General features: G+C 63.9%; 1 protein-coding gene across 3 annotated transcripts in view; it reads right to left on the reverse strand.

Moving 5' to 3' along the window:
* PDGFRB (platelet derived growth factor receptor beta) overlaps positions 1–23,116 on the reverse strand; it is a 55,183-nt gene that overhangs the window by 16,077 nt on the left and 15,990 nt on the right. The window contains exons 1-8 of one of the 3 annotated variants that reach the window (XM_047779041.1): positions 20,169–20,679; positions 4,950–4,995; positions 3,607–3,930; positions 2,831–3,097; positions 2,137–2,264; positions 1,850–2,021; positions 1,054–1,246; positions 259–374 (exon numbers count right to left, since the gene is read on the reverse strand). In XM_047779041.1, coding sequence (XP_047634997.1) covers positions 259–374; positions 1,054–1,246; positions 1,850–2,021; positions 2,137–2,264; positions 2,831–3,097; positions 3,607–3,930; positions 4,950–4,989 — 1,240 coding nt within the window. In that variant the 5' untranslated portion in view covers positions 4,990–4,995; positions 20,169–20,679. Of the gene's footprint in view, positions 1–258; positions 375–1,053; positions 1,247–1,849; positions 2,022–2,136; positions 2,288–2,819; positions 3,098–3,606; positions 3,931–4,949; positions 4,996–20,168; positions 20,680–23,116 lie in introns of those variants that run through there. The other 2 variants (XM_047779042.1, XM_047779044.1) reach the window with 2 other exon arrangements.

Here is a 23,116-nt window from a genome sequence, read left to right on the forward strand (position 1 = left end):
CCAGGGCACTGGGACGTGAACGCCTAAGGTTTTGGAAACGCCCGTCTAGCCCGATGGCCTCCCGTAAAGCTGGGGAAGGTGGCGCCCAGAGAGGGCATGGGCACAGAGCAGAGGTCGGTGTCAGAGCCTGGTCGAAACCCCGCCTCCCGCATCCTGGACACCCTCTCTGTGCCTCCTCTGGGTGGGTGGGCAGGGAAGGAAGGGAGAGAGAATGGCGGTGGGAGGGGCAGGGAAGGGAGCTGCATGGGGGCTGCTCACCATTGACCTGCAGCTGGAAGGAGATCTGGGCCTCGGCGTCCTCGTGGAAGGCGCGCATGGTGTAGCGGCCAGCCTCGGCCACCTTCACCCGCACCAGTGTCAGTTCTGACACATACCTGGGGAGGACAGGCCAGGAGACCCAGCCGTCAGAGCTGGGAGAACCCAGGCAGCCCCCGCCTTTCTTGCAGAGACCGGAAAACCAGGGCCCAGGGAGAGAAGGGGACAGCCAGGCTCAGAGGGGGTCAGGAGCAGTGCCACAGACAGTAGGAGCGTGAACCCCCACCCAGAGGCAGCTCCGGGGAGCCAGGAGAGAGGCTTGGGGGTGGGGGTGGGGACAGGAGGCGCCATATCCATCGACCTCCACGTCTCGTCCCTTTCTGAAGGCCTGACCCTGCTTTATCCTAGCGGACAGCACCTCGTGTCAGCTGGTCTCCAGCCTCAGGGTGACCATTTGGGCACAGATGGCAGTGACCTGCCTGGCACCCTCTTCCCCAGTCATCCCGCCCTTTCCTCCATGGCTGCTTCCTGTTGGCACCACCCCTCACGAGGGCTACCAAACATCTGCCTGATCATTTGACCAGAGCCCGTTTTCCCCGCTCGACAGGAAACTCCAGGAAGGGTGGAACTGCCTGTGCTCTCTGCAGCATCCCCAGTGCCTGGCGTGGTCATCTAGTAGGGCGCCCGGCACATAGGAGGCTCTCAGGAAAGATGGGCCTAGGTTTGTCGAGTAGCCGTAGGCTGTGGGCTGCCTGGCCGCCGCTAACCTATCAACTAGAACGTGGGGCGGCTGCTCACCGGGTCTCAGACACATTGCGCGTGGACAGCGCGATCTCGCCCGCGCCGGAGTCACCCAGGGTCCGGTTGTCCTTGAACCATATGACAGTGGGTGGCGGGTAGGCCTCGAACACCACCTGCAGCGTCCGGCTGCGGTGCAGCTCCGCAAATTGCACGGCGTCCAGCTCTCCAAGCAGCCGCACGTAGCCGCTCTCTGCAAGGGGCGGCCGTCAGGGGCGGGGCCGCGCGGCCGCCAATCGGGAGGCACCTCCGGGGGGGCGGGGCTTCTGGAGGCGGGGACTCGCTGCCAAGGAGCCCAGCCTTGGGGTGGGGACGTCGGGCTTCGAAGCCGGCGTGGGTTCACCTGAGCTGGGGCTCGGGATGGGCCTGGGACCGGCTGGAGCAGGAGACGAACTGGGGGCTGACAGTGGCGTGAGGGGCTGGGTTCGAGACCGGGGCTGGGTTCGAGACCGGGGACTGGAGGTGCAGTGCTCATTAGGTGTGTTTGTCCCAGGATGGTGCCTGAGGTGGGTTATGGCCTGGCTGAATGTGGGGACAGGGCTGCCTGGCCTGGGATGGCAGCTGAGATTAGAAACGGGGTTGGGGCTGGCGTTCGGGCCATGCGGGATGTCCAGGCTGGGATTAGGACTGGATCGAGGGCCGGTACTGCGCCTGGGCTTGGGTTTCTCCTGGAAATGGGAATTTGGCTGGCACGGAGACTAGCCTGGGACTGGAACACCGCTAGCAGAACCGGAGGGTTGTGACTGGGTCTGCGTCCCGTTCAGAGTGAGGGCGGGGCCGCGCCCAAGGCACGCACCGACGACTGTGACATTGATGGCCTTTTCGTCTCGATGGTCGCTCACGCTCTCCGATACGTTGCAGATGTAGGTCCCCGAGTCCCCCAGCTCGGCACTGGGGATGTGCAGGATAGAACGAATGTGGGGCATCTCAAAGAGGAAGTCCGTCACTGGCTCCACCAGCCGCCCAGTCTGCCGGGACAGGTGGGGGGGTGAAGCCCCAATCGGGAAAGGCCTGAGAAGCCCGGCTCCACGTTGCCACGCCCCCCCCACCCTGCGCCCCGCCGCCAGCCCGGCCCGGCGGTACCTCCAGGCGTGGGTACGTCCACTCGAAGTTGACGACCTCGTTGCCCGTCACGATGCACATGACAGTGATGTTCTCGCCCTGGCGGACCACGGTCTGCACGGCGCCCACCGAGACGTTGATGGACGACACTGGGGAGGAGACGGCGCTTGAGCAGGAGGCGCCGGAGACACAGCCCCTGCCCTCGCGAGGCTGACACTCTAGGAGGGATAACCGTTTGGAAAGCCAAGTATTCTCGGGGCATCTGGGTATGGAAGACGTTTACTGAGCGTGCCCAGGGTCTCCCTCTGCCTCTTTATCTCCTCTTCACGATTATCCCCCCAGGTAAGCAGTCAGCAGCGACACCCATTTTGCAGGGAAGACGCAGACTCAGGGAGATTATGTGTCTTGTGCAAAGTCACTCCAATGGGAAGGAGCAGAGCTGGAATTCAGATCCCACGGGCTCTGAAGCCTGTGCCTTGCCCACCACGGGACAGGGCCCAGCTCCACCGTGAACGCTTCCCGTGACCTTGGACACACGCCATCCTCTTTCCGAGCCTCCGTTTTCTCGCCTGTAAAATGGGAGCCATACCTGCCCTCCAAGGCTGCAGCGAGAATCCAGTGGCAAATGGACTATGACACTGCACCCTGGAGAGCTCTGGGTCTCCGCGAGGGTCACACTTGCCTGTGCGGAGCAGCAGGCCAGGAAGGGGCTCACCCTGGAGGCTGTAGACATAGTAGGCGTCGGAATCCACTTCCCTGTCCCCGATGGTGGTTTTGCAGACGTAGGTCTTGTCCTCAAAGGTCCCAGAAAAGCCACGCTGGTGGTCATAGGAGATGGGCAGCGGGACGTCCACCTTCTTCTCGTGCAGCGTCACCACCAGTCTCGGGTCCGTCACTCGGCATGGAATTGTGGTCTCCGTTATTTCCGTGAGAAAGATGAACAGTTCCTCGGGGTCAACAGGGAGAAAGCCCACGGCAGGATCTGCCAAGGTGGGGCCAGGAGGGTGGGTCAGGGGAGCCGGGTTTCTGGCTATGCCCTGACTTGCTGTGTGACCTGGAGCAGGGCTCTTTGCCTCTCTGGCCCTCGCCTTCCTACTACAGAATAAGGGTGCTCTCGGATGTCCCTTCTGGCTTTAGCGTTTGCTAGGGACAGCACCAGCGTGGGAAAGAAGGTGAGTCGCGAGCTGAAGGGCAGCTGGTACCCGGAGACTGGAGAATGGGGGGAGGGGCTGGGGAGGCCAAAAGGGCGCATACGGAGCCAGCTGAGCGCACAGGGTTCTTGGGCTCCAGGATGGGGTAGGCTGGCGGGGGGCACCCAGACCAGGGGTGGGAGTGAACACGCGGCTGCACTGAGCCAGGCTGGATTCCAAGACCCACCTGCATTTACAGAGGGGCTATTTCACGGCGTCAGTAAAGCGCTTCGCGCGCATCCCCCAGACGCCGCCGTTGAGAAGAGGCGCGCGGTGTGAGCGCACAGGCCGGGGCCCTCACCTGGCACGAAGATGTATAGCCGTTTCCGCTCGCTGGCCTCCAGCCCGGGGGAGCCTTTGTAGGTACAAAAGTATTCTCCGGTGTCCAGCCCAGTGACATTGGCCAGTGTAAGCATGCTGGAGAACGTGCCGTCCTGGGTTTCGGTCATCTCCTGCGGGGGCTTCTGGGACATGCGTTCCCACACCACCGGCGCTGGACCCGAGCAGGTGAGCACAAAGGTGCTGGAGAGATTGAGGACCAGCTCTGGCCCCGGGGGCGTGACGACCAGGCCCCAGGAGGCCTGTGGTCCCAGCAGCATCAGCGGAGGCAGCAGCAGCACCTGGCCTTTGGGAGAGGAGTGGCCAGCATCAGGGCACGAGAGCGCTAGCACCGCCGCCACCGCTCACCCTGATCAGTAGGGGACACAGCCTGAGCCCAGGGCTCGGAGACCCAGGGACGCCCTCTGGCATCCTGGTCCCAGTGCCTTTCGGCCCTCAGCCGCGAGCCCTCATGCAGTGCAGCGTTCAGGCTGCAGCACGTTCTCGCAAAGGCATCAGGAAATCCTCGGGAAGCAATTGCCAGGCCTCCAGTTCCTGCACGACTTCCCAGGTCACTTTCTGAGCCTCTTGCCTGCAGCTGCCCCGCTACCCAGGCTGTGTCCAGAAACCAGAGATGCCCCTGCTTGGGGAGGTGGTGGCCAGGGCGGTCCAGAGGGGCAGACCTGGGCAGGGAGGGTGTTGGGGCCCCGGGAGGCTGAAGGGGCTGGGGTTGGGGGTATTGAGTGGTTTCCCTGCCCCATGCTGCCCCCGGCCAAGGATTCTGTAAGCCACGCCCCCTGCCTCAGCAGGCAGGGGACACTGGAGGTGAAAATAAGGAGCAAGCCTCGATGGGAGATGCTCAGCAGCCAGTCAGGCAGCCTTGGGGGCCTCTAGCTGGTCCCCGAGAGCCTGGTAGCAGTGACTGCCCGGGGGTGCCCACCAGGACCAGGACCTCACAGCCAGTGAGGGGTCCAGGCCGGGGCGGGAGTCCCACCCGGGAACCAGACAGATAGCAGCAAGTGCTGACAGGGGAGGGGAGACCAGGCTGACTGCGAGGGACTGGGGAGGGGCAGGGGTGAAGAGGGCTGAGCCGAGGGTGGCACCAAGGGTGCCCAGTAAACAGGAGGGCTCTGGGGTTTCCGAGCTGAGGGTGGGCAGGGGAAGGAGGCCTCTGCCAAGACCCCCTGGAGAGGCGGGAAACGGAGGCTCAGGGCAGAGCAGCACCCTGCGTGCCCAGGTCCGGGTGCTGGCATGTGCCACCCCTTCCGCTCCAGGGTCCCACTTAGCAGCTCCCCGGGGCCCTCCATCTGCCCCCAGTCTACCTACCTATGAGGACAGAAGCTGGCACGGCCCTCGGAAGCTGCATGGTGTCCTGCAGAGGGAAACAGAGTCAGGGTCCAGAGGGCCAGAGGTGGTGCCGGGCCTGTATCTGGGTCCTGCCGAGTGAGCCCTGGCCTGAGTCTCGCAGCCTCTGGATCCACTGGGCTGAAGACGAAGGTCACCCCCATCCCGCGATGAGCCCAGGGGGCCGCACTGTCGGGGCGCCAGGGCCCTGCTCTGGCTCTGCTTCTACCTGCCTGATGGCCTTGGCTGAGCCCCCCTTCGCTGTGGGCCTGAGTCTCTGTGTCGTGAGGATGGGGTCTTGGGTGGATGGTGTCCAGGGGCCTGCCAGCTCCAACAGCCTGTCCTTCGAGGGACAGTTCCAATACCAGGCCCTTATCCGCCAGGACAAATATTTGGGAAAGTGTGATGAAAGGCCTGGGGGAGGGGAGGGGAGGGGAGGGGGAGCCCGAACCCAGAGAACTCCCACAGCTCCGCAGGCACAGCAGGAAGTGGAGGCGGCTGTGGGAAGGGAAGCGGGGGCGTCAGGGCTGTGGAATGTGGGGGGGGGGCCCAGGCCTGGCCCCCTCTACTCAGCCCCCCAGCGGCACAGGGAGCTGGGGGAGAGGGGAGGCCTCGCCCCTAGAAGGGCCCCTCCTCCACTTCCCGTGGTTGGATGGGGAGACTGAGGCTCCGAGAGGGAAAGAGGTTTGCCCAGGGCCACACAGCAGCACTTGTCCTGGAGGGAGATGGAGAGACTCGAATAGGGCAGCCAGAGGGACAAAGACTCGGAAGCCGAGAGAAAGGAAAAGCCCAGAAACGGAGGCAGAAAGAGACGGGAGCAGGGCCCGGAGGGAAGCAGGCCCAGCCACGTGGGTCCTCGCTCCCATCCCATCGGCGCCTCTGAGGGTCCCAAGCAGCCACCAACAGCCAGGCTCGCAAGGGCCTGACGGCAGTGTCAACAGAACGCAGGTCAGAGGTGGGGAAGGGCGAGACCGCGTGGCAAGGTGACAAGGGGACCCGGCGAGGTGGGGCTGCTGCCTTCCCTGAGGGCTGCCCAGCCCGGCGGGCTCCTAAGGTCACAGCCAGCCTGGCCCTGCTCCACTCGCATCTCAGCCGTCAGTTCCCAATCCAGGGCTGCCCCTGGGTTTGAGTCCCAGCAGGGCCACCTCCTGTGCCTCTGTCTCCAGCTCTCAGAATGGGGGTGACAGTGAGGGTACCGCTTTCAGGGCTGCATCCCAGGCTCTCGGAGCAAATCTGCTCCCCGCCTCCACCCCGCCCCTTCAGACCAGCGTGCCCGAGGGTCCCCTCCCCTCTCCAGCCCCCTCCGCAGCGGCCCCTGGCCTGTGTCCCCTGCCCAGCCCTCTGCTGGGGGTCAGGCCTCCTCCAGCAGGACGGAGCAGCGCTCAGCAGAGCCGGCAGCCCCTACAAAGGCCTGTCTGCCCCTTGGTGGGTGCCCTCTGGATCCCCCTTCCTGCCAGAGATCTTGGCCAAAGAAAATCATTAGCAGCGGAGGCTGGGGGAGGACCCATTTCAGCCTCCTGGTCGGCCACACTGTTTATTATTCTAAAGGAGGAATTTGGTCGGCTGGCTTGGCTCTGGCAGGCTGTGGGCTGGGCCCCTGGGGTAAGCAACCCCCTCTGCCCCCCACCCTGCACTCCCCCTGCTAGGTCCTGGGCTCAGGGGGCCTAGAGTCCCTGAAGCTTAGAGCTGGGAGGGGTCTTCTTGAACAGGCAGCAGAGGTCCAGAGACGGACAGAGTTACGGCCCAGTCACACAGCAAAAATGCAGACTCAGGCTGTGGGCCGAGGAGAGGCTGGGCCACGGCACTCGGGGAGAGGGAGCCCGCTCAGGGAGAGGAGCTGTCACCAGGGGTCTCGGACTGGCTCCTCTCTGGATGATCGAAGCATTTCGCCTCCCAGCGCAAGGGCCTTCAGAGGCGCCGTGAGACCAACTGAGGGTCCAGCCCCTCTGGGCCATGCAGGGAGAGGTCGGGGGCTCATGTCAAAGGGCCATCCCCGCTCTAAAGCTGCCGGGAAGGTTCTGGTCACCACGGTTCCCGCGGGGGGAGTCTGGGGCCTCGAGAGGAAGGCTGTGCCCCCTCCCGCGGCCGGAGCAGAGTGAGAAGCTCTAACAACCTGCTCTGTGGGTCGATCCTTTGCCCTGGATTTGCTGTGTGTGCTTCAAACAGACTGTCTCCCTCTCTGTTCTTTGCCCTTCGGGCGACTTCGCAACACATCAGCGGGCGATGTGGACACTCAGGGGGTGGCAGGAGGAAGTGTGGCGTGGACAGCAGACCCGTGGACTGGGAAGACCCAGAGTGGGGCCTGAGGCCACGGCCTCCTGGGCCGCCCCGGCTGACTCGCTGGCACCCCACTGTTCACCCAGTGCCTGGTGGACGCCTGTGCTTCCCAGAGGCCGCTTTGTTTCCAGCCAGGGCCAGCAGGGCCCAGGTGGCTACCGTGGGGTGGCGGGCTGGCCTCTGACACCCCTGTTCTGCAGGGGCGGGGCTGCGCTCGGGAGGAGCCACCCGGGACCAGGTGACGCCACGGTCAGGGCCGAGGCACCTGCCTCCCGACGCGCTCTCCTGCCCGGGGGGCCCTTGGAGAGGAGAGTGAGGGGACCCATGGGAGAGGAGGGGGGCCAGTTCTCATGACTCCTCCTGCTTCAGTCAGGTCTGGGGGACAGAGGCCCAAAGAAGGGGAAACGGCCCAGCTCCTCGCACTGAGTCAGAGGGCGCCCCGCTGCAGGAGACGACCCTGAAGGAGCAGAGCCAGGGACCCCGAGTCCGGGGAGAAAGCGCGCTTGAGTCACTCTCGGAGCCCGGCCTCCGCTCCCCGCGTAGAAACCCCGGCTCCTTTCCCACCAGCCTTAATCTAAATAAATCCCATCCAGCTCGGCCACATCCGCTGACAGCAGCTTCCCTCCCCCGGGGTCCCGAGACTCCCACGACACAGGCGGGGGGAGGGGGCCTGCACGGCTGCCAGCGGGGGAGGCTTGCACACGGCGAGCACGTGCACACGCAGCACAGGCTCCTGCCTCCGCACTCGCTCACACGCTATTCTCACACGCCCGTGTGCCACGGGCCCCGGTGTGCCCGGCCCTCACGCCGGCCCCAGGCACGGGCACGCCCACAGGACACATGCCTGCCCGCCACCTCTGTGCCCTCCCGTGTGGGCGCGCATACCCAGCACAAAGCCGGGCACATACGACACGCACAGAGCGGCATGCCCTGTACCCCAAACTCACCGGAACACACACCCACTCGCAAGCCCCAAGCCAGTGTGCGCCGTGTGCCTATCGCACCGGGGGCTCTTCTGAGCACTTGGCATGGATTGATTCAGTTGTTGCTCAGACATGCTGGGCCCCATTTTAGACGGGGGCTGAGGCAGCGGTGCCTAAGGACCTTGCCGCGGACACAGAGCAGAGACCGAGCCGAAGTCGGCTGCTCTTCTGTTTACCTGGTTTGGGCAGAGGCCAGTGGCCGCTGATGGAAACAGATGGGACCAATTGATCCAGCCAGGGCAGGGCTTGGTGACTAGATGTGTGGGCTGGGGGGACAGGTACCCTACAGAAGCCCCGCTCCTATTCTGGCTGGGATCTGAGGGGCAGGGGTGTGGGGGGGTGGGCAAAGTACCTTTTTCCTTTTTTCTTTCTTTTTCTTTTTTTTTTTTTTGGTCTTTTGTCTTTTTAGGGCCGCACCTGCAGCACTTGGAGGTTCCCAGGCTAGGGGTCTAATCGGAGCTGCAGTTCTCAGCCTACACCACAGCCATAGCAACGCAGGATCCCAGCCATGTCTGCGACCTACACCACAGCTCATGGCAACGCCAGATCCTTAACCCACTGAGCGAGGCCAGGGGTCGAACCTGTGTCCTCATGGATGCCAGTCAGATTCGTTTCTGCTGCACCACGACAGGAACTCCCTAGGTGCCATTTTCTGATATGAGAAGGAGGTGGCAGAGAAAGACTGGGAGCTGGCACTGAGCTGGTTTAGGGCTGGCAGGGGCTGTTGGTACCCAAGCGGCTGGAGGGACACTCAGACTGGAGGCGGGGAGGAGGCTGGGCAGGAACAGCACCGAGACGGGGCAGGAGGAAGCCCTGCTCTGGAGGGGCAGGGCTTGGGGCCGGCAGGCGGTCTCGGGCCAGGGATGCTCTGAATTAACAAGATGCCAGAGGGAGGGGGAGGCCTGGCCGTGGGGTCGCGGGGTGAGAGTCTTGGAATGTCAGAGCTCTGAGGCCCTCGGGGACCGTCCATCTGAGCCAGCCGCCTTCCTGTGCTGCGCTGTGAGGCTGGGGAGACCGAGGCTCAGTGAAGGACCAGGCCAGGGCCCAGTGTTCTGACCTCAGCAAGCCAGGCTCCGGGCGCCAGCCGGGCTCCGAAGCACCGCTGACCGGGCAGCCCCTGCCTCCAGGCCCAGCTTGGATGCGAGGCTGGTGGCTCAAGGGCCCAGGGTTCGCTGCAGCTGCTGCCCCTCCCTCCCCCAGGATAGTCCTGGCCTTGCCACACCTAGATCTTGATGCCAAAGTCGCCCTCCCTGCACCGTCCAGCCAGGCCGGGGCTGGAAACGGCCTCAGAGGAGCTCGCTTGTTAAGTTGCTGGCGGAAGAAGGTCACGAACCCCAGTTTCCTGCCCGATGGACTAGTCCCGTCTCCTCCACACCATGGCCACTTCCCAGCCCTGCAGGCAAACCTCGGGGGCGGATCCCTGACTGAGAGGAAGGCTGTGAGTTCAGGCTCAACTCCACCACCCACTCACGTGCCCTGCCCCTCTCCGAGCCTCAGTGTGCCCCTCTGTACCCGCAGGGGCCAGGGCCGTCCTGGGAACCCTTCCAGGGCCGGCATGGGCTGGCTCTTGGACGCTGCTCGGGAAGCAGCTGTGCTGAGCTGGAATGCTGGGGTGGGAGTGGGGTGCTGGGCAGGGGCCCGAGCGAGATGTCGTGACTCAGCTGGAAGAAGGCAGCCAGCTCCAGGCTTGGGGGCGCGTGGGGACGAGGATCTGGAGCCGGGGACTGAGTCCTTCCGCCAGCCGCCGGGAGAACATGACGGGGATGGCACGGGCTGGACCTGGCCCGGGGTGGCCGCTGTGGCCTTGGCCCACGTGGGCTTAGATGTATATGCCACCTGGCAGCACCAGTCCGGGAGCCCCAGCGGGAGCCAGGCAGGGGGGCAGCATCCCGTGGGTTGGGAGATAGTCATAGGCACGTGTGTGTGTGTGTGTGTGTGTGTGGAAAGCTGGGAAGGGGTTGAGGCTCAGGATGCTTGCCCCCCTCCACCCCATGCCCTCTGCTGCTGAAGGTCCAGCCCTTTGCCCAACACACTGAATCTCCACACAGAATCATGTGGAGACCAGAGAGGGTGAGGAAACTGGGCTGAGTCGCACAGCGCTGCAGCTCCATCGCCCAGGCTGGCCTCTGCTGCTCCAAGCCCCAGAGGGCCCACTGTTTGCCAGGAAACTCCATGGTCCCCCCCCCACACAGTGGCAGAATCAGCTATGTGGGGGCCCCGGCATGGCGCCCAGTGGGTCCCAGTGAGGGGGGACAGGGCCAGCTCCCCGGGCTGCCGCTCTGGTCCCCGCCCTGCCCCCCCAGCACACACAGGGGGCCTCTGGCTGCCCATGCACTGTTCCCCTCCCATCCCACCATCAGCCTGTGCCCTCCTGTGTTCTCACACCCTGAATAACCAGAGGAACTTGCTGAAATGCCCGCTGGGTCCTTCCCTGGCACCTCATGGCCCTCCAGCTGCTGAGGAGCAGGCGGCTTCTTAGCCCAGCCTTCCAGAACCTTCATGCCCTGGCCTGGCCGCCAGGCGGCTGCTCACAGGGAAGGACGTATGGACGGACAGAGGGGGTTGCTGCCCGCCCAGCTCCCCGGGGCCCGACCGAGGCCCCCACCCTCTTGTCACTCGTCTCCCCAGGAGGCCTCCCCGGGGACACAATGGAAAGAAATGACCTACTTTCTGGGAGTTCAAAATAAAACGAAACATCTGTCTGGACCAGAGCCAGGCCGATAAAGACCGGCCCCATCTCCCCGGAGCCCCGCGTCCTGCCGCCACCCCGCCCCCGCCGCTCGCGAGCGCTCGGGGTTGGGGGAGCAGGCCCAGCGCCTTGGAACAGCCCGTGGGAAAGAGCTCAGTGTGTGCCTCACGGCCACTGGGGGCCCAGGGGAGGGGGCCCGGTCCCCGCACAGGCTGGGAACCGCGAGGAGGAGAAGGAGGTCACGGGGGAGGGAGGCCGGGAGCAGATCCCTGCCCACCCGCCTGCGGCACAAGCACTTCCGCCTCCGCAGGCGCCTCGCTGGCCTCCCTGCTCGCCCCACGGCCACCCCCAGGCCCTATGGCCTGGCCCAGTGGGTCCCTGGCCTGGAGGCTCTGGGTCCGGCTGGGCTTCGAACAGCCCCTTCGAAAGGGAACAAGGTCTGAGAAGCCTTGAATGTAGCAGTGAGAGTGGCTCACCCAACGCCCGGGCTGAGCCCTCCATGTGAATGATACAAGCCATGACGTCAGCATTGCTTCTGCCTTTTCCAGACGCGAGCCAGGCAGAGGGGTCACAGCCCCTGCCCAAGGTCGCGGGGCTCGCCGTGGTGGAGCTGCGGGGCTTGATCCTGGGCCAACTGGGCCCGGAGCATGGGCGCGACAGCCACACAACAGCCCCCTGAGGCAGGGCAGGGATGACAGCGCGTGGCTGGCACACAGTACAAGCTTAGCACCTGTCACCAGGCTCGTTCCTCCACCGTCTGTCTTCTGACCCCTCTGACACTCTCCTCAGCTGGGCGAGGCGAGAACGGGCTGGACAAGGCAGGAGACGGACGTCGCCTTTCACGGAGCCCTACAGCCTTGGGGCTGGGGGGGGGCTGCAGGTGCCCCCCACCCTCTCTGCCAACAAAGCAGTTGTCCAGCCTTCAGGAGCTCAGCTCCCAAGATAGGGGTCCACCACGTCAGTTGGGGCCCATTCCATTCATGGGGTGGAGGGGGGTACCCACGGCGCGTACGAGTTCCTGAGCCAGGGATCGAACCCGCACCGTAGCAGTGAGTGAACCGAGCCATGGCAGCAATGGCAGTGCTGGATCCTTAGCCCACTGAGCCACCAAGGAACTCCCCACTCCGTTCTAGGACAGTTCAGGATCCTCAGAGGTCAGGCTGTTGGCCCATCACACAGTCTGTCTCCCTGTGCCCTCTACCCGTTGGTCCTGCTTCCACACACCAAGGCCAGCATGCCCCCTCTCACCCCAGGGCATCTTTCTTCCTATTCATTTTTCTGATGCTTCACAACCTGGAAACACACCCCTCACTAACCCGGAGCCGGGCACTCTGCTGCCTGAGATGCTTAGCCTCACAACAATCGCTATTCCCATTTCACAGAGGAGGAAACCAAGTCTCAGAGAGGTGTGGCACCTTGCCCAAGGTCACACAGCCAACAAGTAGTAAGCCAATGATAAGCTGAGAAGCAAACTCAGGCCCCTCTGACCCCAAACCTGAATTCTTTTATTTTTTATTTTTACTCTTTTGGGGCCAGGCCCACAGCACGCACAAGTTTGGGGGCCAGGGATCAACCTGCATTTTTTGGCGTGTGTGTCTTTTCCAGGGCCACTCCCACAGCATATGGAGGTCCCTAGGCTAGGAGTCTAATCGGAGCGGTAGCCAACAGCCTACGCCAGAGCCACAGCAACGCGGGATCCAAGCCGCGTCTGTGACCTCACCACAGCTCATGGCAATGCCACAGCTCACGGCAACGCCGGATCTTTAACCCACTGAGCAAGGCCAGGGATCGAACCTACAACCTCATGGTTTCTAGTCAGATTCGTTAACCACTGAGCCACGACGGGAACTCTGCAAACCTGTATTTTTTTTACCGCTATTCTAGACTGCCTCGCTTCTGCCCAGAGGTGGGTCTGTTCACCGGAACCGGGTCCACATGAAATCCAGGCTCTCAGGGCCAGCAAGGGATCTATCCCAGCTCAGCCTGGAATGCGCGAGTCCACCGAGGGGTAGAATCTGAACCTTCCTGCAGCGTCACTGGGGACCCTGACGGTCAGCATCCAGGCTGGGGACAGCCTGGGTCTGTCAGGGTGGCACCCAAGCAAGTCTCTAGCCCAGCAGGGGTCTGACCCAAAGGAAGCAGACAGCGGCGGCCAGCCCTACCGCAGCCTGCTGCGTTCTCGGCCCAAGCCTGGCCCCGCTGGGGCCCCAGCGGCCCCTCCACCGTTCACAGAGGGCCTGGGGGCCTCCGCAGCTGCAGAGCTCCAGGTCTCCCCCATTCCTCGCCGCCCTCCCTGCAATACCCCCACCCCCCCGGCCGCCCCCCAGAGCCTCGTCTCTGGCCGGTGCCATGGCAACGGAGAGCGCCAGGCCCTGGCAGCCAGAGGAGCCCCCGAGAGGGGTCCCAGGCTCAGGCTGGGGAGGGGGTGCGGCAGGCGCAAACAAGCAAACCTTCTGTTCCCCTGGCCGCTGCCAGCCCGGATCAGCCCCAGGCCGGGGCGGGGGCCGCACAGAGAGGGATTCTCAGAGCCAAGTGGGCAGGGGGCAGGCAGGCCGCGGCCGCGCGGACTGACCCACCAGCACGCGGCCGCCCCCGGCCGCCAGGAGCCGCGTGGGGCAGGGCAGCCAGTTAACGAGAACCTGCCATTAACTGGTGCCAATTAGGCAGCATTGAGATTCCCCTCAGAGCCTGCCTGGGCGGCAGAGCCCGAGGGGAGGGAAGCCCGCGTTTCGCTCCCTCCTTGCTTCCTCGGCATCTCTGCCCTCACCACCGACTCGCCACCTACTGTCCCTCGACTCGCCACCTACTGTCCCTCAGCCTCCCGTCAGGGCTCCTCGCCGAGGCCTTCGAACAAGGTAATGCAAGTAAGACACAGGCCTGGCGCAGCGCCTCCCAAAGTCAGGGGCCACGGGACCCTTCTTCCTTCACCCGCGGGAGAGCAAGTCACTCATTCTCCTTGGCCTCAAGGCCCCGCTCGGCCGGGCTGTCGGCAAAGGGCTGCGAGCAGCGAGGGATGGGCACGCCAGGGAGGGTGGCCGCTCTTGTCGCTAACTGCCAGCGGCTCAGCCCAGGTGGGGGGGGCCTCCTGGCATCCTCGAGGATTCAGAGGCCAACCCAGGACCGGGACCCAAGTCCAATAACTCCCGATCTGCCCCCAGCTCCGTCCTCCGCCTTCACTTAGCCCTTAGTTTGATGTTTCGCGAATGAGGAGACCCAGCTAACGATTTGGGAATGTCTTCCAGCTCCTCATCTGGGATTTGGCTTTCAGGCCGCGCCCCACAGATGCTTACACAGCACGAGCGATCAAGTGGCCGTGGAGGGCCAGCTCTTCTGATCCTCAGTCGCCCCCTGATAACCCAGGACTCACAGGGCTGGGGAACTGAGAGAGGCAGGTGATGGTGACCCGTCTCCTGGAGACGGGCTGGTGCCTGATGCCAGCAGGCTGTGCCTGAAGCCTCACGGCACAGCCAAAGCCCCTGGGGACCCAGCCAGGCCAGGGTGGCAGTCCCAACCGGAAGCCACTTAATCCAGGTATAAGTCCCAGATCTGCTGCCTCGTCACTGCAACCTCTCTGGGGTTAACGTTCCTGAGTCCCCGGTTCCTGGAAAAAAGACATCCGTTTCCACTGCTGTGAGTTAGAGCTGATGACGAAGGGCCCTGGCTGGCACAGAGGAGGCGTCCCGTAAATGGTGACTAAATGGTTGTGGGACTATTTCAGTGGGGAGGAGTGGCCTTGAGTTGAATTCTCTGGCGGACCATGCCAGGGAAGGCTATACACAGAAGCTCTGAATGAGCAGTTCAGGGGTGCGAGACCTCGAGGCATGTGGGTGAAAGGGCAGGGAGAGATGGCTGAGGCTAGAGGTTGGGGCTCTCTGGCAAAAGGCAGGTGATGGGCAGAGAAGGAGGGCAGAGGACACCTTGGGAAAAGGTGGGCAAAAAGTAGGAAGCCAGCTTGTCAGGGTATTGGCAGTGCGGGGCCAGCTGCTGGCTGGGCAGTGATAATGCTGCAACTCCAAGCACTTATGGGGTGGGGGGCGCCGCAAAGGAGAGTGACAGGAGAAGGCTGGCCTGCACAGTCGGAGGGCTGCATACTTAGGAGGACCCTAAGCACGTGGGAGGGTGTGGATTAGAATCGGGACGCTGGAGGCAATGCGACCAGTGCTGGGGATGAAGCCATCTCAAACCCGGTGGCAGGACCGGCTATGTAATTTGTGGGGCCGAGTGCAAAACACAGACGTAGGAACCCTTGGTGAAAAAACCAGTAAGCGCCCTAGCCCAGGAACTTGCCTAGGAGCAGCCCTAAAACGAAACAAACAAACAACACAACAAAACCATTAAGCGTTTCAAGACAACGTCCTTCTGAGCATGGAGCGCTCTGTGACTGAACGCGCAGGATGCCCATGAGGTTCCCCCTGCTCCCTGGACCAATGGGGAGGCAGCGCATCTGTCCGTCTGTCCATCCATCCGTCTCTCCATCCATCTCTCCATCTATCCATCCATCCATCTCTCCATCTCTCCATCCATCCGTCTGTCTGTCCTTCCATCCATGCATCGACCAACCTGTTTATCTGTGTCTCCATGTACTTATATATCACGCTTTCACTGCCCACTCAGCAGACAGGCCTCCGCCTGGCGTTGAGACAGGAGCAGCCCTCAGCCCAGTGAGTCACCATCATGCTCAATGCCCTGGGCGAGGGGTGGCCAGGGCCTAAGGGACAGGCTTGTCAATCTGACCCTGCCCTCTGGGGCTGACCCTGGAAGCCCCCCCCCCCCCCGCACCATGCCCACTCAGCCTCGGCCTCAGGCGTGGAGAAGCTGGAAGCGGGGTGTCATGTCCCTCATGGCTCCGCTTCCCGGGGCAGAAGGTAACCAGGGCAGCAACGAGATGTGAAAGAGCCCGGCAGGCCTCTCGGGGGCTAAGGCAGAGCTGGATGGAACCTCTGGGGTCGCTGAACGGTCCCCTTGCCCCTCACTTTACGTGTAAGGAAATTACGGCCGGGATGGAGCAGCGAGGGGACCGAAGTCCCCGCGAGACCACCCAGGGGGGTTCCCAGCCCTGCTCTGGATGGCCTTCTCCTCTTCAGCCCTAACTGCCCTGCGGCTCCCCCCAGGGGAGCAGGAGCCTGGACTCTGGACCGCAGAGGCGGGTGGTGAGCGCCCAGCGTCTGCGAGAGGAAGGCCCGGGGGCCCAGGCCCCCGGCTCTGTGCTGCTGGCAAGCATCTGGATGACCCGGGGCACAGCCCTGCTGGGCACCTCGGCCTCCCGCCCGTCAAGAAGGAAGCTGAACCCAGTGGCACCCAAATCCTTTTCATCTCCGACCTTCAGAAGCTGTCTAAGCCCCTGGGCGGCTGCTCCCACCTCCCAAGGGACGTCTTTCCATCCCAGGGCAGGGAAGCTGGTGCCTCTGGCAAACGAAGGGGTTCGGGCACCTGAGGCGTGAAATAGCCCTGAGCCCAAGTGCGGGCAGGGCAAACAACACCCTTTGATTTCCAGCTTCTGGCACGAGGCTGGGGGCAGGGCGCCCAGCGAGCATCCGAGAATGGCGGGGCCTGGGTTCACGGCCGGAGGACGGGAAGGTCTTTTTCCGGAAGGTTCGGGGCCTAACGTCTCGGGGGAGGAGGGGCTGGCGGTGGGGTGGGCTTCGGCACTGGAAGCAGGAAGTGTGTGGATTCCACACTCGCCCCGTTAGAGACGGCCTCTGCTCCCTGGGCTCTGGACCCCATCTTTCGTCCGTCTACCGCAGGCCAAAGCCCCGCTCTGTCCTGAAATCAAAGCGTCTGAGGCTCAAAAAATCAGCAAAGGGTCAGGGCATCCACACACACACCCCGCTCACAGGCAACCCTCCGCTCCTTCTCCACCAGCCTCCCAGGAAAATGGGCTTCTGGGCGCTGGGGAAATACATCCTCCAGCCTCCCAGGAAACGGAGCGCGTCCGCGGCCGCTCCGACGGGCAGAAGCTTCCTCCTCCTCGTTATGGGTCGCTGGTGCCCATTAGCGGTCATGTATCCTGACCACTTTCTGCAACATGTAGAGAAAGGGTAAGAAAACACCCTTTCATTGTGGAGTTAACTACGCGTGCGTGATCCCTGCGTACACCGCAGGGCTCACGCAGCGGCCGCGTGGCTGGAGGCGTGGAGCTGCTCTGGGGCTGGACAGGGCTCAGGGAGCATCGGGTGGGTTCAAACTCCGTGTTTCACTGACGGGAAACTGAGGCCCAGAGAGGGACGGACTCCCGCACAGCCACAGAGGCTCGGCCGACCGTCTCTGGAGCGCCGAGGGGCACCCCCACCCCATCGTGGGTTCTGGCATCAGAAACCCCGGGGCTGAGTCCGGGGCCCAGCGCGTCCTCGCTGCGGGACTCGGGGCAGCTGACGTCACATCGTAACCTCTGGGCGCTGCTGCTTCTGTAAAACGGAGAGTTGCCGTCGAAGCCTCGAGATTGTCGCCGTGATTAAATTAGTTTGGCAAATATTGATCAAGTGCTTGTGAAGGCCCGGCCTGTTCTCAGCGCTGAGCGACACGGCCGCGGACTTGGCAGTGACGGACCCAAACCCAGGGGGACGTGCTCAGAGAGGCTGAAGCCCCGACGCCGGGGACCCCCGCGCGTGGCGGGGGTGGGGAAGGCTGTGGAAGACAGGGGAGGAGGATGTGTCCCTTTCCGAGGTCTGCCACCCACAGGGCCCTGATCTGTGTGCCAGAGTGGGCTGAGGGCTACGTGCAGGAATGCCAGGCCCCCCAATCCTCCCCCCCACACACCACAATGCTTGGTAGCCCATCCCGCACAGAGCGCCCGGACTCCCCTCCTTCAGCCTGAAAGGCAGCTGGTCTCAGGGCCAGCCTGTGCCAGGAGGATGGAGGCGAGCCTTCAGCATGCTTGTGGCAGCCGCGGCCCTTCCCCTCCACAAGCAGAGCCCTTCGCGAGCCACAGAGCAGTTTCCCAGCCAGGTGGTCCACGCAGGAGGCAGGGAGGGCGCAGCCGCCCTCCTCCAGCTCCCGGCATCAGGCCTGACCCCGTCAGGCGCCGGGACAGAGCGAAAGGCCTCATCTACATGCGCTCCCATCCGGCGGCTCACGGGGGAGGGCCCGGCGCCCAGAGCGGCAGAGCACCGGCCCAGGGTCGCACAGCAGCTGGGGCACAGGGGCTGCTGACTGTGCCCGGTCCTCCGAGGCCTGAACCTGGTGTGGTCTCCCCACCATGCCCGCTGCCTTCCAGATGCGGACGCAGCAAGAAAGAGACGTGGGGGCCTGAGGTTGGCCCCTTGGGGGTGGGAGTGGAGCCAAGCCCGGGCCGGGTCTCCTGACTCTGAGTCCTCGGTGCTTCCCGCTGCCCCACATCTGTGGGCAATTAGAGCCCCAGCTCCTCTTCCCGCAGGGGAGGGAGGGGCTCGCGGTCGGAGGAGGGGACAGGGACGGGGCCTGAACGGAGCCCTCCTCCCTCACCACACACCAGGCCCCGGTGGAGCCGGAAGCAGGACAGGCCTGAAGCTGCACCTTCTGGGGAAGAAGGAACAGGCCCTGTGGGAGGATGAGGGCTCGGCCCGGCCGGGTTCCGTGGGAGCAGGGGGTTACGGCCTTGGTCCCCGGCAGACCTCGGCCTAAATGCCACCTCTGCCGGCTGTGCGACCCTGGGAAAGTCGCGGCGCTGCTCTGACTCACTGGCCTCGTGCTCAAGGCAGGGCTCACGACAACACAGACGCCAAAGGCCTGCGAGGGCCCAGGGTCTGTGCCCGGCACAGGGGAGGAGGTGACAACGGGAACCAGCAGGTCCCCAGGGGCCGCAGCCTCAGGGCCCTGCCGCTCAGGGCAGGGGACGACCGCCACACGTGAGATGTCACTAGAAGGGCGGTCGCAGAGGCAGGGGACTCTCTCCTGGACATAGAGAAGCATCCGAAGGGCCCCCACGAGGTTCCGGGCAGGCAGCGGAAGGGGGGTGGGGGCCTGGGATCCGGGCACAGCCCGGGGACATGCGGCCTCCAGCGAGTCCCTCCCCCTCACGGCCACCCTTTCCCAGCCCCACTGCCCTCCTAGGGACACGGGGACCAGAACCCGAGACGGGGAAGCCTGGCGCCTGGCGTGTCAACAGACGCGACAGCAAGGCTGCGCAGAAGGGCACGGCAAGCTCTCGGAAGAATGCAAACCCAGAAAGGCTGCCTGGAGGAGGCAGGGGGGGAGGTCCCTGGAGGAGAAGGGCCATGGTGACGAAGGGCCTGGCCACAGGCAGGGTCACGAAAATCCCTCCTGAGATCCTGGGATCCAACTGGCAGGAACACCAAGCCCGAGCCTGGAGGGCGGGGCAGGACGCGTCCTGACTCCCCAGCTCCGCCGCCCACCAGCCAGGCCGCACCACTTTGTGGCTGCTCTGAGCCTCAGTCTCCTCCCACGTAAACTGGGTACAAAACCAGTCCCTGCCTCTGGAGTTGCTGGTGCGCGTTACACGGAACCGCGCATGTACACACCACGCGAACAGCAAGTGGCCTTGGTGGCAGCCGCTGTCAGGAGCCGGGGCTTTCTACAGGCACAGAAAAGGAACCAGAGATCAGATTCGGGCTTAGGGGGGAGCGGAGAAGGAGGGAGACCACCAGCAGGCCTGAGCAGCCGCCTGGGACTGGAGGAAAGGGCCCCACAGCCGATCCCCCTTTTTCACAGAGGAACCCCCAGATCGGACGGTCGGATTCCAGACGCCCAGTCTGGGCTGCAGGACGTGACCGCTTAGGACGGGCCTGCCGTGGCCCCATCGCCTTCGCACTTTCCCAGCCGCTGGGGGTTTGGAAGGACACTTTAGGAATCTGGAAAATTTGCAAATCCATTTAAATCCTGAGACGTTGCCTGGCGGCTGACTGGCCTAAAGCCAGACAGACTCTCAGGGGCAAGGCTTGGGCCTGGGGACAGAGGCTGCGAGTCTGAGGTCCCTGGTCCACGCACCCTGCCAGCCATCTCCCAATTCCTCTCTCACGTCCTTCCCGATCTCCCTGCCCCTCCCACAGGCGGTTCTATGCCTTGGAGGCGCCTCTGCCCCACTTAGCACCCAGCAACCTCTGGGGTTTGCTTGGGGCAGGAGGCGTCCACCCCAGAAGCAGCTGGAGCAGGAGGGAGCTTGCTCCTCCGGCCCTGAGGTCGTTCACAGCCTCCTGGCCACCTCCCATCTGGTTTTGTTAAAAATATTTTCCATTTTTTGACCTACCCAACAAGGCGCAGTCTGGGACAAGGGGACAGGACCAGGGGCTGGGCTTCTCTCCTCTTCCCGGCACTTACCTTGCTGCTGATGCCTCCTGCGGTGTGGGCAGGGTCCTGGGCTCTGGCTGCCGCCCCCTCCAGGAAGACCTCCACACCGCCTACCCTCTGCTGTTACAAGAAAGACGTTGCTGGACCCGAAATGGGGCAGCAGCGGGCAGGGAGGCCGTGAGGACAGCTGCAGGCTCCCGGAGCCCCGGGAGAACCGAGGGAGTCGGGGGCTGCAGGGGTGAGGAGTGGCCTCACTCCGAAAGCATCCTTCTGGAGCAGCCGGGCTGCCAGGAAGGGCCGCCCTGGTCTGGCTGCTGCCTGGTGGCGCTGGTCAGGGGGGCCCGGCTCCCTCCTCCTAGTCCCTCCTCCTCTCGGGCTCCAAGTGGCTCACAAAACGGTCCTGGGTCCCAGACGGGGTGGGCAGGGACTGCGGGCTGCTGGCTGCCCTGGGAGCTCACACCACTGTGGGCTTGGCTGCCCCCCCACCTTGGGGGAAAGGCTGCAGGGCGGCCTCTGATTGGCTCAGCTGGGAGAAGGGGGCCGGAGCGGGGAGGGTGGACGCGTGCGTCTGTTTTCAATTTTCAGCCCCCTCTCTTCTCCCCCAAGTTTCTTGTTTTTCTTCCTCTTTCCCTCTGCTGCTCCCTCCCGTAGCCTGCTCGCTCAGGATGTGAGGGGATGTTTAGAAATTCCGCAGCCCACGCCAGCCAGCGGCTGAGTCACTTTTATTAAAGAGTGGCTGGCCCCACTCGCCTGCTGCCTGTCTCAGTGGCAGCCTCCCTTCGCCGTGGCGCCTGGGGGCGGGTCCCTGCTCTGTGCCTGGGCTCTCCCGTCTGCAAAGGGAGCCCCGATAACCTACCCTACCCGGTTGACTCACTCCCCATTGGTTCACCGAGCGAGCCTGGGTGCACTTCCTGTGCTTCAGCCCCGCGCAGGGGTGGGTGGCCATCCTCGTTAGGGCGGGGGGCTGAGAGTGGAGAGTGCGCGAGAGAGGGGCGCTCGCCGAGGCCGGAGGGAATTGGAATGGGCTTCGCAGGAAAGGGGGACCTAGACGAGGCAGAAAGCCCTTCTGAGGCCACCGGTCACTCCTCAGAGGAGGAAGTCGAGACCCAGGCGTGAAGAGCACAGAGAGGGAGAGCGACCCACCTAAGGACACCCAGCAGGCTTCCGATTCCAGGCACCTTCCTCCATCATCCCCAAACCCTGGAGTACCAGAAAGGGTTGATCCCTCATGGTCTAGACCAGGAACTAAGGCCCGGAAGTGAGTGTCCCAAAGTCACAGCTACGGCAGAGCCGGAGCCGAGCCGGGTCTCACGCGCGACGTGATGGAGCAGAAACAGGCGATCTGAGGCCGACAGCTGGCCCCCTGCATTGTCACCAGGCGCCCCCACCCACCTTCTTCCTGGGTCCCTCTCGCGCATTTCCGCGTCCTGCTACCTGCCCTTTCCGTGCTCCCGGCCCCTCTGCTCCTCCGCGCTGAGATCCGCCAGGGCGCCTCCAGGAACCCCGGGCCTCTCACCCTCACTCCTTGAACTCTGGCTTCTCAGGTCAGAACACGTCTCTAGGCACAGACTGCTGGCCTAAGGGCATCATTTGCGAACGGCTTAGAGAGGAGTTCCTGTCGCGGCCTCAGTGGAAATGAATCCGACTAGTACCCATGAGGACGTGGGTTCGATCCCTGGCCTTGCTCAGTGGGTTAAGGATCCACCGTTGCCGTGAGCTGCAGTATAGGTCGCAGACACGGCTCGGATCCCGCCTTGCTGTGGCTGTGGTGTAGGCCCACAGCTATAGCTCCGATTCGATCCCTAGCCCGGGAACCTCCATATGCTGCAGGTGGGAGCCTAAGACAAAGTAAATAAATAAATAAATAGGCTTAGAGAGTTGAGTGGAGCCACCCCCCCACCCCACTACTGTGCACACGGGGAAACGGAGCCCCAGGGAGGGAAGAGAGGCGTCCGGGCACCCACGTAGAGCCTGACTCTGCCCAGGGCTCCTTCCCTGCCACCCTCTGTCTCCCCCCACCTCCCGGGGCTCCCAGGGTCCTCCCAGGTTCCGGGGGGAAGGGGTACCTGAGGTAGGGTTTCACCGTAACCTCTCCTGCAGCCATTCCTGGTTGTGGCCCGTGGGGGTCGCCCAGCAAAGCATCTGGCCTGGGCCACACTGGGGAGACGGGCTCAGTCTGGCTCCAGGCCGCGGAGTGGGGGCCACGAGGGCCTCCCCAGAGAAGGGGCCTGGCCTAGGTCGGTGGCAACGTGGTCCTGGGGGATGTGGAGGACGCCAAGGGCCACAGGGTCCAGCGAGAATGGGAGGCATTTCCACCCGAGAGCGCTCGGGTATTGGGGTCTCAGACCCGGCTGCAGCCTGCACGGCTCTGGGTGGGCACCTCGCCTTCCCTGAGCCCAGGTCCCCCGGGTGGTCTCAGCGGGCGGGGGCGCTCCACCCGCAAGTTTCTTAGCGTTGAACTCTAGCTGGGGGAGGAGACCAGTGGGCCCCAGGGCAAGGGGACAGCTGGGGGCCAGAGATGCAGCACAGAGGGGAGGGGGCGGCTGCTGGTGGTTCCCCGGGGAAGCTGGCGGCCGCTGGTTTCCGGCCAGCCCGGCCGTCCGGCTGGCCCATCTGGAATCACTTAGCCCCTACCACCGTTAACCCTTGGCAGGCACCAGGGCTGCTATGCCTCCTCATAGCCGAGATGGGGCTGGGGGATTCGCAACCACCTGGAACACCTCAGGGCACTCGCTGAGGGCTGGACAGCCGCGGAAGAAGGGTCATGACGGACAGGGCAGGCTCCAGAGGGAGTGCGAGAGCTGGGTTCGAATCCCCGTTTCTCCAGTTCCAAGCTCTACGATCTGGGGCAAATTGCTTAAGCTTCTGAGCCTTAGTTTCCTTCTCTGGAAAATGGACATACTTCAAGGAATGACTCTGAAGACTGTTGTGACTTGTAAGAAACGCCGAGGGCTACCTGGGGCGGGGTCTGAGGCGTT

Source organism: Phacochoerus africanus, chromosome 4 (genome assembly GCF_016906955.1).
Source record: "Phacochoerus africanus isolate WHEZ1 chromosome 4, ROS_Pafr_v1, whole genome shotgun sequence".
NCBI lineage: Eukaryota > Metazoa > Chordata > Mammalia > Artiodactyla > Suidae > Phacochoerus > Phacochoerus africanus.